We start from the raw sequence: 12365 nt of genomic DNA, 5'->3' as shown, positions 1-12365 counted from the left end.
TTTATCCAAAGTAGTTCCTTTTGCGTAATAGGCTATCCGCTTTAATTTGCTTGAACTGGCAAATGCACATTTTACTGTTGATGAAATATCTCAGAGCATTTTGCATTTTTTACGTTTTAGCCGCCAACTCTACTTGTAATTCAATTAGTAGCCTCTGAATCCTTTTGAGACAACACTCACGTTGCTCAATATTCATAAACAAACATACATGAAATCAATTGTAGCACTTTTATATATGTCCATCCTTAGCTTCACCATGAAAAGAGAACCATCACTTTCATATGCACCATGCATGTGTCCATGTTCTAGTCGCGATTGAAGTTGATTGCATGTTATGAAGGATGAAGATGGAATCATCATGATGATGTGGTTCAGTAATAATGGATCAATAATGAGGAATTATTATATTCTAACAAACTCAGAAAAAGATAGAAAGGGGGAAAACATCAAGTGGTGCTTATGCTGTGTAAATCATTAATCGAACTTCACTAAGCAAACGGATTCTAATATGATTTTAAAGTAAACACGAGTCAAAATCATGCTCATAAAGAATATCCACGTCACCTAGTAAAGTTTTGCCAAAAAAATGCATAATTATAATTTACAAAGGTAAAGTATCGTTTTTGTTCCTAATGTTTGGGATAAGTTATAAAGTTATCTCTTAACGTTTCAATCATCCTATTTAAGTTTCTAATATTTCAAAATTGACTCAATGTTGTCATGCCGTTAGGGATCCGTTAATAGAATTGACGGCGGGACAAAATTGAGACGATTTTAAAACGTTAGAGATTTAAATAGGATGAAAACGTTGGAGACAAAAACGATATATAGAAATAAATTTTAATTTTATCCTTCTATAATATCAATTTTTTACTGTATATAGTTATTCATTATTTAATTATTTTTTACATTTTATTTTTAATCACATTATTTTTTTAAGTTAATTTATTTTTTATTAAGAGTAAAGTTTTTTTTTTAAAAAAATGCTCTCTTTGAATGCAGCAACAAGTAGCCCTGAACCTGAAAAAAGATCACCAAAAGAAGAGGATCAGGTAGAAAGGAGCACAAAAAAGTAAAAATAAACAACAAAAAGCTATAAAAAAGCACTATAGAGGTTACCTAAGAAGAAGAGGCACTAGAATTTGCTATAGAGGAATCAAAAGGTACACCTATAGGAGAGATACAGGTTGATAATGTTGCAACAACCAGCAATAAACCTTCTTATAAGGATAGGCTTATGAGTGATGGTTTGGATAAGCTGAACCCATATGAAATTGTAGAGATGGTCACTGAAGATTACATCTTCGGTGAAGATCCCACGGAGCATATGGAGAGCCAGCAGACTCCCTTCACTCCCAATCCAGTTATAGATGTTTCTCTAGAAGATTATGATGAATGATGTAGGCCATAGAAGCAAGCACTCATCATCAAACCTCTAGGAAAGAGTCTGAATCTTCAAACAATGGAGAGATGGATAAATAGGAGATGGACAAAAAAAGAAGTTCGAATAATGGATCTTGTGGGGGTTACTTCCTAATTCGTTTCTCGAGCCAGGAGGACTATTCTCATGCCTTATTCGAGGGTCCCTGGATGATTGCTGATCACTACCTTTTGGTGCAAAGATGGAGATCCCTGTTTATCCTCAGGAAGGCGAGATCCAGAAAATAGCAGTTTGGGTAAGAATACCTAATCTTCTAGCAGAATTGTATAATAGGTATTTTCTATGGAAAGTAGAAAAAATGCTTGGAACAATGTTAAAAGTGGATGAACACACATTTATACATTCAAGGAATAAATTTGCTCGTATTTGCGTAAAAATTGATCTGAGAAAAAAATTGGTGCCAACATTCACAGCTTTGGAAAAAGAATTTGGGCTTAAATACGAAGGTCTTCACCAAATCTGCTTCAAATGTGGAAGATATGGTCACAAGAGTGATGGATGTCCTAAAACAGCAAAGAATGCTACGGAGAACAGCCAGAATCAGACAGCAATGACACATCAGAACGACCGGAACACCAACGATACAACCGCAGCACAGAATCAGACAACTCGGAAAGACCAGGATAACCAAATCAGGAAAGATATTAATATTACGGATCTTCAGGGATTAACAGAATCAGAGGGTAGTATTACTAATAATAGTAACAAACAATAATCAGGAGCCAAAATTCTAGGAATAAAATCTGATATTTATGAGGAAAGTCCTTATGGCCCGTGGATGGTTGTCAAAAAGCCTCCAAAAAGATACAAATAAGGATCAAAAAATATAAATGAAGAGAATAAAAAAGGCATACCAGATTTGACGCTCTACAGGGAGTGGAGGAAGATCAGGCAAGAGAAGAAAGTAAAGGTAACATCAATCAGGCAAGTCAAAAGAGTAGAGTACAGAAGAAAGAGGGGTTTCCTAAAGTAAATCAGTCTCATGATAGGATGGACACCAAAAATCAAAGCAAAAAAGGAGCACCAAAGTCAAACCCTCCAAACAAGAACACAAAAGGAACAGAAAATCACAAAAAACAGAACTAGGATAATCTGAATCCATGGAGCAATAATCAAAACAAACAGAAAGCTATCATTATTGCGGAAGCCAGCCAACACTCATACGAGACCAACAAAAAAGATCAAGAACAAAGACATCAGGAATACTAGAGGCAGTTCAATAGAATGGCCAAGGAAGTCTACCTAAGCCACAAATAAGGAAACTATATTCCTACAAATGGTTCTAACAACGCAATATTAGATGCTCTTATTACGAAAATCATGGGTGGAGGAATTTCAACACAAGGCAACGAATATTACAAGGATAAACTGCCAGAAGATGAGGACACGAGCAGTGAAGCTAATAGAATGGCTATTGATATGTATAAAATTGAAGAATCTGCTATCAATGAAAATGCAGCTAGGAAGGTTGAGGAACCAAAGGACATGGAAGCCTAGACTGAGCTTCTCTGAACCAGGGAGTTTTTGGTTTTCTATATCCCGTGACTTTAATTTTTTCTTGTTTTATTGTCATCTATGAATATTTTAATTTGGAATTGTCGAGGAGCCTCGGCTAAAGGCTTCAAATCTATTGTTAATGACCTTAGGATCATATATAAAACTGATTTCTGTGTTTTGTTGGAAACCCATGTCTCAGGTTCGAAAGCTGAATCAATTATTAGGAAATTGGAGTTTGACTCTTGGTGCATTAGTGATGCAGAAGGATATTCCGGGGGCTATTTGGTGTCTCTGGAAACAAAATTCGTGGAATATAAAATCGCTGCTCATTCATAGGCAATTTATTCACCTTGAAGTCCAGTGGCAAAATAGCGATCCTTGGTTCTATACAGCGGTTTATGGAAGTCCAAAGGTGGGGGAACAGAACGAGCTTTGGACCAAGTTAAAAGATATTGCCACTAATTTAAGTGGTCCTTGGTGACTAGGAGGGGACTTCAACTCTATTCTCTCCCTAAATGACACAGGAGGATCCTCTAACCTATCTCTCGACACTTAAATTTAACGATTGTTTAATTTATTGTGATCTTAAAGATTTAGGCTTTATTGGACCCCCTTTCACTTGGCAAAGGGGTAACACAAAGGGAAGACTTGACCGTTTCTTAGGTAATGTTAAGTTTTCTGATGTTTTTCCAGATATGGGTGTTAAGCACTTACCCAAGCTAAATTCAGATAATTTTCCCATTTTGTTGGATTTTTGTTTGGCCTACAGGGATAAAGAACCTAAACCTTTCAACTTCCTTGCTCCGTGAGTTCTACATGAAGACTACAACAATTTGGTTAAAAATAGCTGGTTGGAAGAAAACGATTTCTTACATAATATAATAGGTTTCATTGAGAAGGCAAAGATATGGAACAAAGAGGTCTTTAGAAACATTTTCAAGAAAAAACAACACATCCTATTAAGGCTGGAAGGCATCAACAATAAGCATTCTTTTAATCACAATCCCTTTTTGGATAAACTACAAAAAGAATTGTGGAAGGAGTATGAGCTCATAGCGATTGAGGAGGAAACATATTGGCAGCAAATGTCTAGATGTGACACCATTCTCTTCGGGGACAAGAACTCAAAATACTTTCACTTAAAAGCTAATGGGAAGAGGAAGAGAAATAGAATAACTGCGCTTAAAAGTGAAGAAGGAGATTGGATGGAAGATGCAGAAATATTAAAAAATTGGGTGTTAATTTCTTTAAGACTCTTTATTGCTCTGATTTTGTCTCTAATCCCTTTGGTATCTCTAACCAATTTCCCAGATTGCAGGACAGAGATTATGAAGAAATTGCAAGAGAGGTGACAAATGAGGAAATTAAGAATGTTGTCTTCTCAATGGGAAGCTGGAAGGGACCCGGAAGTGACGGCCTCTTAGCAAAATTTTATCAACAAGCATGGGATGTGGTGGCTACCTCTTTTACAGTATGGGTGAAGGGAGTGTTTAGTGAACCAAACAATATTACAAAAGTTAACAAAACTCTAATTGCCTTAATTCCTAAGATTGCTTCACCAGAAAATTTTGGGCATTTTAGGCCAATTAGTCTTTGTAACGTCTGTTATAAGTTTGTAACTAAAATTATTGCTTCAAGACTGAAAACATTTATGCCCACACTTATCTCTAACACCCAATCTAGTTTTGTGCCTGGCAGGGTGAGCGCAGATAATATTTTAGTCGCACAAGAGGTGGTTCACACTGAGAAACAAAAAGCATGGGAAGGGTTTTATGGCTATAAAAATTGACTTCAAAAAAGCCTATGATAGGCTAAACTGGGCGTTCATAATGGACACTCTTAAGGACGCTGGTATACCGGACAACATCATTAAAGTTGTCAGCTACTGCATATCAACGATTTCCATGAATATTCTTTGGAATGGCTCTCCTTCAGAGACATTCAGGCCTACCAGAGGAATACGATAGGAAGACCCCTTATCCCCTTATATTTTTGTTTTTTGTATTGAACGCTTATCTCACTTGATAAATAAATTAATTCATGACAAAAAATGGAAATCTATCATGCTTTCAAGGGGTGGACTTAAAATTTCTCATCTCTATTTTGCAGATGACCTAGTACTTTTTGCTAAATCGGATATGAAGCAAGTCCAGATCATCAAGCATGCTCTCTCCCTTTTTTGCGGTTGCTCGGGTCAAAAGGTCAATCTTGAAAAGTCATGTGTGTTCTTCTTTAGCAACGTCAACCATAACACTAGACATCATTTGAGTCGGGAGCTAGGAATCAACCTCACAGTCAACTTGGAAAAGTATTTGGGAGTCCCACTCATTCATGAACGGTGTAACAACAACACTTTTAGTTTATTATTGACAAGATGCAAAGCAAGATGTCTAGCTGGAACAGAAAGACTCTCTCTTTAGCAGGAAGATGTACTCTCATACAATCGGTTCTTGCAACGATTCCAAGCTATTGCATGCAGACCATGAAAATCCCAGCAGCAGTGTGCCAAAAAATTGACAAGATTTGTAGAGATTTTCTATGGGAAAGCGGTGAAGGGGAAAGAAAAATTCACTTGCTAAATTGGGATAGCATATGCAAGCCAAATGAGAAAGGCGGGTTGGGTTTGAGGAAGGCTCAGGATTCAAACTCGCTCTTTCTCATGAAACTCGCCTGGAGTCTAATTCACAACAGAGATAAATTTTGGGTGAAAGTCATGAGAGCCAAATATGCCTGCAGTGAAGATATCTTACCAAAGATTCAGCATAGATCAAGTAACTCAAATGCCTGGCTCGGAAGTAACAAGGTCTGGGAGAAGTTCAAAACCAATCTTATTTGGAGACTAGGAGATGGGAATAAAGCCCTTTTTGGAAGGAGCAATGGATCCTTGGGTTTACTAATCTGAAAGAGGTTGCCTTAACTAATCTGGAAGAGGACAAACTCAATGAAAAAGGTTGTAGACTATATCAATGAAAATAGAGACTGGGATTGGGAAGCGCTAAATCGTGTTCTACTCGAGGAGGTCATAGATATTCTACATACAATCAAAGCTCCTAATTTGCAAATTGGGGAAGCCTCCATCAGTTAGATGTCCTGCCCAAATGGCATGTTTTCTATAAAATCAGCCTATGAAACTTTTTATATTGAAGATGGAGAGGAGTATTCTCTATACAAACAGATTTGGAAAGCCAAATTACCACAAAGACTTAGATCTTTTTGCTGGCTACTCACTCATGAGGCATTGTTGACAAATCATAAAAGAAGAAGGAGAGGACTTACCGAAGATGGTAACTGCCCAAGATGCCAAGGAGAAGAAGAGACTTTGCTCCATACACTGCGTGATTGCCCTTTTATCCGCACTGTTTGGAACAGCATTGTCAATAGTAGTTTACAACAAGAAATTTTTAGCCTTTTCTATTCAGAATGGCTTAAAAATAACTTGGGTAAATATACTCCACCCCAGAATGGTACTCCGTGGACCATCACTTTCGTGACAACCTGTAACTTAGCTTGGCAATGCAGGAATGAATTAGTGTTTAGCAACCTAATTATCCAGAATAATCAGATGCATCACAAGATTCAAAACTTAGCAGAGAATTACAACCACATTCTAGATATCACAGAACAGAGTAGAAGAGCACTTTGTCTTACCAAAACAGTATGAATTGGGTGGAAGCCGCCAGAAAGAGGATGGGCCAAGCTTAACATTGATGGATCTGTGTTTCAACCTGATAGCAAAGGAGCAAGCAGAGGAATAATCAGAGATTCCAAAGGACAATTCATCGCTGGTTTCAGTATGAATATTGAAAAATGTACAATCACTATAGCTGAGCTTTGGCGTTTCTTTATAGGAATGAAATTAGCAGTAGATTTGCATATCCCTTGCCTGGAAGTTGAATCTGACTCGATCTGTGCTATTAATCTCATCCGGAGTACCGCGGCTGAGACTCACTGACGTGGCGGAAATTGGCGAGTTAAGAAATTATTATAAGAGATACGTTGCAAGTACAGTTCTTAACCAACCGAAAATCCACTTATCAATTTAGAAGGGTTGTCACAAAATTAAAATTAAAATCAAAATACTGGGAGTATGAATCCCAGGTCGTCTCCCAACGAGTTGCAGAAAGGTGTGCTATTTTATTAATCAGATGTTTTCTAAAATGGTTTGAGTTGATAAACAGGAAATTAAATTAGAGAATTTATGTAATTTTAAATAAAAACCTTGACTGGGAGTAGATTAGTTGGAAGCCCTATTCTTGTTGGAGTACTCTCAAGACTAATTGATGATTGAAGGTTGTTCTACTTAGTTATCCCTTACTAGGTAGGGAAAAGTCAAGCAAGTTGGAAAGCTATTTCTATTCACAAGTTCCAATCCTCTCCCTTGGAAAGGATGAGTGTCAGTGACTAGAGGACAATCCAACAATAAACCCAATTACAATTTTTCTCTTGAGCATTCCAACTCAAGGTCCTCCTTTCAATCAACTCCCCATCAAGTTATGGAACTACTCGCTCATTATGAATGTAAACTTTACAACATAGGGAAGGGAAATAAATAAAGACATGATAAATAATAATAAAAAAATCAATTAAAAATAAACGTAGTTCTTGTATTAATAAATTCTAAAAATAATCCAATAATAATTCTGAATAAATTGAGGACATGGAAGAGAAAGAGACAAGTAAGGAAACAAACTAGAATGACGAAGTCTTGACGGAGGTAATAACTCTTCTCAATATCCCAATCCAAAAAGCAATAATATCAAAATCCTAAGAACTATGAATGTGTAGAGAGAAAACCTAGAGGAGAGGTGAAATCAGATCTAAAACTAAAATTATGTGGAATGAATGTTGTTCTTTGGTCTCTGCATGTTCCCTGGCTCTAATCTGCTTTTCTGGGCCAAAAATTGGGTCAAAACAGGGCCCAAAATCGCCCCCAGCGAATTCTGCAGATTCTGTAGATCGCGCATGTCATGCGATCGCGTCATCCAGCGTTTTGCCTTGTCACGCGTGCGCGTCGTCCACGCCTTCGCGTCACTGGTGCAGTTTCCAATCCGCGCGGTCGCGTGAGCCATGCGTCTGCGTCACTGCAATTTTCTCTATATCGCGCGGTTGCGTGAGCCATGCGCCCGCGTCACTTCTCGCTGGTCATCTCCTTAATTTCTTGTGTTCCTTCCATTTTTGCAAGCTTCCTTTCTAATCTCCAAGTCATTCATGCCCTATAAAGCCTGAAACACTTAACACACAGATCACGGCATCGAATGGAATAAAGGAGAATTAAAATACAAAATTAAAAGTCTTTAGGAAGCAAGTTTTCAACCATAAAGTAATTTTAGAAAGGAATTATAAATGCATGCTTATTTAATGAATAAGTGGATAAAAATTTGATAAAAACCACACAATTAAACACAATATAAACAAAAAAAATAGTGGTTTATCACTCACATTGGAGCTTCCCTAGTGAGGTCGATCAAAGAGTTGCTGACAAAACCACAGAAGGTGGTGATTCGGCACATCTTCAGATAGGCGAATCAATGTGCCGATGCTTTAGCCAAATATGGGCAAGAAATGGGGAAGGGGTCACCTTGTTCGAAGAAGTCCCAGCTATGATGGTTCTCTTGGTGGAAGCTAATGAGCGTGGAGTGGAGTTCTGCAGAACCACTCCTGTTTAGTGTGTTTTTTGTTCTTGGACTTTAAGCCCCGTTTAAGATAAAAAAAAAGAGTAAAATTAAATAATTTCTATAATTTTAATTTTTAATAAACTTAGAAAAATAATTATGGTAATAATAACAACTAATTAAATTAGGTTGTCTAATTATTATGATTCGGTTGCTATATTATATTGTAATGTTATAGCTTACATACTTCTTATTTAATCTTTTCTTTGATGATTTTAATTTTTTTAGGGCCATGTACTGAATTAAATAAATTAGGTGAAACCTTTATCCAAATACACAAAACAGAAACATGTTACGTGCATGTGCATTTCTACCTTCTATGTAATCCGTGAGAAGCCACCACGGTTTGCAATTTCTACATAAACCGTGGCTGCCAGGGACGGATTATCCTTGAGACAGATGCATCATAAACCATGGCAAGGCACCACGGTTTACTAAGGCTACGATTTGGACATAAAACGTTGTGGGCTATAACGGTTTATGAAGGAGTTCTTATGGCCATAAAACTTTGTTAGTTGCAACGGTTTAGGATGAATGAAATTCTATATATATGTGGGTGAGATTCAGGCTACATAAGAGATCATTCTCACAATGGCAAGTGAGGAAGAGAGTTTTCTTGCCCTAGTGCATTGCTCTGGAAAAATTCAAAAAAGCAAAAGATATGGTGTGAAGTTCACTGACAGAGAACCACTGAGTGTTTTCATCAGTTCATCTAGCACTTTGTCAGATTTGAAGAACAGCATCTTGCAGAAGCTTGGGGTGTTTGGTAGCAAGTGGGTGAAGAAGCTATTATACAAGATTCCTATCGCAGTTGTCTCGACCGGTGTTAAGTATGAAACCTTTGTGCTAGCTGCTGATGAAGATATCAGGGTTCTGTTCCATTGTGTTAGGAGTTTTCCAGAGGTCAGAATACACGAGTTGTTTGCGAAGTTGGAGGTTGGTGTCGATAGTTCTGGGACATCAGCTCCAGTTCATAGCTCCACTGCCGCGGGAGGTGCATCTAGTTCGATGCCTGCGGTCAGACCATATGTTCCGCCGGTAGCATCCCCTTCATTCGCCGCTGATTTAGACCGAACGGAGGTTGTTGGTTCTGTACCTTTGGAGAATGCAGGAGTCTTTGAGCAGGCATATGAGGTGGGCACCAGTGGTGGCCTGTTACCTGATATACAAGGCTTTGGAGAACCTGATCGAGTAGAGAATGCAATGTGTGACGATGACTCTGACCAGGAGCCTGTTGATATCATCGGGGACAGCGACGATGACACAGGTGCCAATCCACATGCGCAGCATGGGCCTTCAAGTTTTGGCACTCAGCATTACCCTCCACACTTTTCCACACTAAACTTGGAGGCTCTGGGTCATGAGGCGGACGGTGGTAACACAGTCAGGGGCTCTTCTACAGAATTTCTGATTGGACAATCATTCCAGAATAAAGATGAGGCTGTGCTGAGTGTGAAAGACTATAGCATCCGGCGAGGTGTTGAGTACAGAGTCATCGAATCAGATCATCTGAAGTATCATGGAAAATGCAAGGAATTTGGCAAGAGTTGTAGTTGGTTGATTCGGGTAGCGCTGCGTGCACGAAAGGGCACTTGAGAGGTTAGGAGGTACAATGGGCCACACACATTCTTGGCAACCTCTATTTCTAGTGATCACCATCAGCTGGATTACCACGTTATCTGTACGAGGATTCTTCCGTTGGTTAGGGCAGATGCTGCGGTTACGGTAAAGGTATTGCAACAAGCTACAGAAGCCAATTACGGTTTCAGGCCTAGTTACAGGAAGGTATGGATGGCCAAGCAGAAGGCAGTGGCACAAATATATGGAGATTGGGAAGAGTCGTACGCGGAGTTGCCACGTTGGATGCTAGGGGTACAGTCAACCATGGCCGGGACAGTCACCGTGTTGAAGACCTCCCCTGTTCGGCTTGGGGGTGAGGTTGATGAGTCCACGGTGTACTTTCACCGACTTTTCTGGACATTTCCACCCTGTATCGAGGCATTCCGGCTTTGCAAGCCCCTCGTCAGTATTGATGGTACCCACTTGTATGGCAAGTATGGAGGGACGCTGCTGCTGGCGATAGCGCAGGATGGGAACTCGAACATCCTCCCGATAGCATTCGCCCTTGTGGAGGGAGAAAATGCAGAGTCGTGGTCATTCTTCTTGTCCAACCTACGAGCGCATGTGACTCCTCAGGAGGGTATCCTTGTTATCTCTGACAGGCATAATGGAATCAAGGCAGCACTTGAGGCCCCTGAGACTGGGTGGCTGCCTCCACGTGCTTTTCGAGCGTACTGTATTCGGCATGTGGCTGCGAATTTTGCCCTAACCTTCAAAGGTAAGGACGCAAGGAGGATGTTGGTGAATGCTGCCTACGCCAAAACTGAAGCAGAGTTTTATTACTGGTTTGACATCATGCGGACTGAGAATCCAGCAATGTGTGACTGGGCCAACCGGATGGAGTACGACAAATGGACCCAACACGAGGATAGTGGTAGACGGTTCGGGAACATGAAAACCAACATTAGTGAATGTGTGAACTCCGTGTTAAAGAGAACTCACAACCTCCCAGTGACATTGTTGGTTAAGTCAACTTACGGGAGGCTTGCTCAGCTATTTGTGGTACGCGGACAGACAGCAGAGGCACAACTCGGATCTGGGCATGAATTTTGTCAGGCATTGGCCAAGGCTATTGATCAGAATATAAGAGACTCTAGGTGCTTCACTGTGACGTTATACGATAGGCATCAATCGGAGTACACTGTGGCCGAGACAACACCGACCGGGAGCTTCTCGCTGGGTAGCTATAGAGTTTCTCTTAAGGATCACACTTGTGATTGTGGTCACTTTCAGGCGGTGAATTATCCTTGTTGCCATGCCATTGCGTGTTGCGCCTACTCCCGCCTTAATTGGGCGTCATATGTTCACGAGATGTATCGTATGAGTGAGATGTTCAACGTTTACAAGCAGGGGTTTGTTCCGCCTATCCCAGAAGGCCTATGGCCTCCATATGCTGGGCCAACTATCATTCATGACCCTAACATGAGGCGTGCAAAGGAAGGTCGTCCAAAGGCAACCAGGATCCGCGGTAGTATGGATCAGTCTCTGGAGAACCAGCCGAAGCGCTGTGGGCTATGCCGTCAGGCTGGGCATACGCGGAGGAACTGTGACCAGCGAAGACATACTGCTGGAGGGGATGCTTAGCTCTCTTGACATTTATTGGGTCGTCGTTGTTGTTTTAGTTGTTTTAGGGTCTCTTAATTTGAGTAATGTATGGTTGGTTAAGTCCATGAATGTCGACATGTTTGTTTAATGTACTAATTTCATATGAATAAATTCCGTTTATTTTAGATGTTTAGTTGAATCACTTTGGTATGATTCCGACTGCGCATAATAATTGTGACGGAATAGGTGGTTAGCATAGAAGCTCAAACATATTTAAATATCAAATACAAAGGAAATAACAATTTACAAAAGTCTGAAACATATAAGCCTAAACAGCATGCTAAGTACATAAACTGACATAGTTCCTACCAGACGTGAAGATATGACATAACTAATCAGAATCCTCAATGGTGTCACTGTCATCATCGTCAAACTGACCAATCAGGTGACCGTCGGTGCCACACAATGGAGGATGCCTCACCCTCCTCGGTCTCTGATCTGCCATTAGTGCTGATGGCTGTGCGGGAACGGCGCTGAATGCTGAGGCTGGGGTCCCACCTAACGCGAACCATGGGTCAGACGGAGATGCT

The 12365-nt window shown here is 40.0% G+C and overlaps 1 protein-coding gene across 1 annotated transcript; it reads left to right on the top strand.

The window, feature by feature from the left end:
• Nucleotides 9202-11814, top strand: LOC107610900. Its single transcript, XM_016312880.1, has 2 exons — nucleotides 9202-10176; nucleotides 10273-11814. Exons 1-2 carry the CDS (start codon nucleotides 9202-9204, stop codon nucleotides 11812-11814), a joined length of 2517 nt encoding a protein of 838 aa, XP_016168366.1.

The sequence above is a fragment of the Arachis ipaensis genome, chromosome B08 (assembly GCF_000816755.2).
Source record: "Arachis ipaensis cultivar K30076 chromosome B08, Araip1.1, whole genome shotgun sequence".
Lineage (NCBI taxonomy): Eukaryota > Viridiplantae > Streptophyta > Magnoliopsida > Fabales > Fabaceae > Arachis > Arachis ipaensis.
The sequence above is the reverse complement of the archived record's forward strand: the minus strand, read 5'-3'. Positions and strand labels throughout refer to the sequence as shown.

What these genes read in the sequence shown, in the direction of transcription:
- LOC107610900 (XM_016312880.1), top strand. Translation starts at nt 9,202, where the DNA reads ATGGCAAGTGAGGAAGAGAGTTTTCTTGCCCTAGTGCATTGCTCTGGA. An exon ending in GTTGTAGTTGGTTGATTCGG is followed by an intron (nt 10,177 to 10,272) that starts GTAGCGCTGCGT and finishes GATCACCATCAG; the next exon opens with CTGGATTACCACGTTATCTG.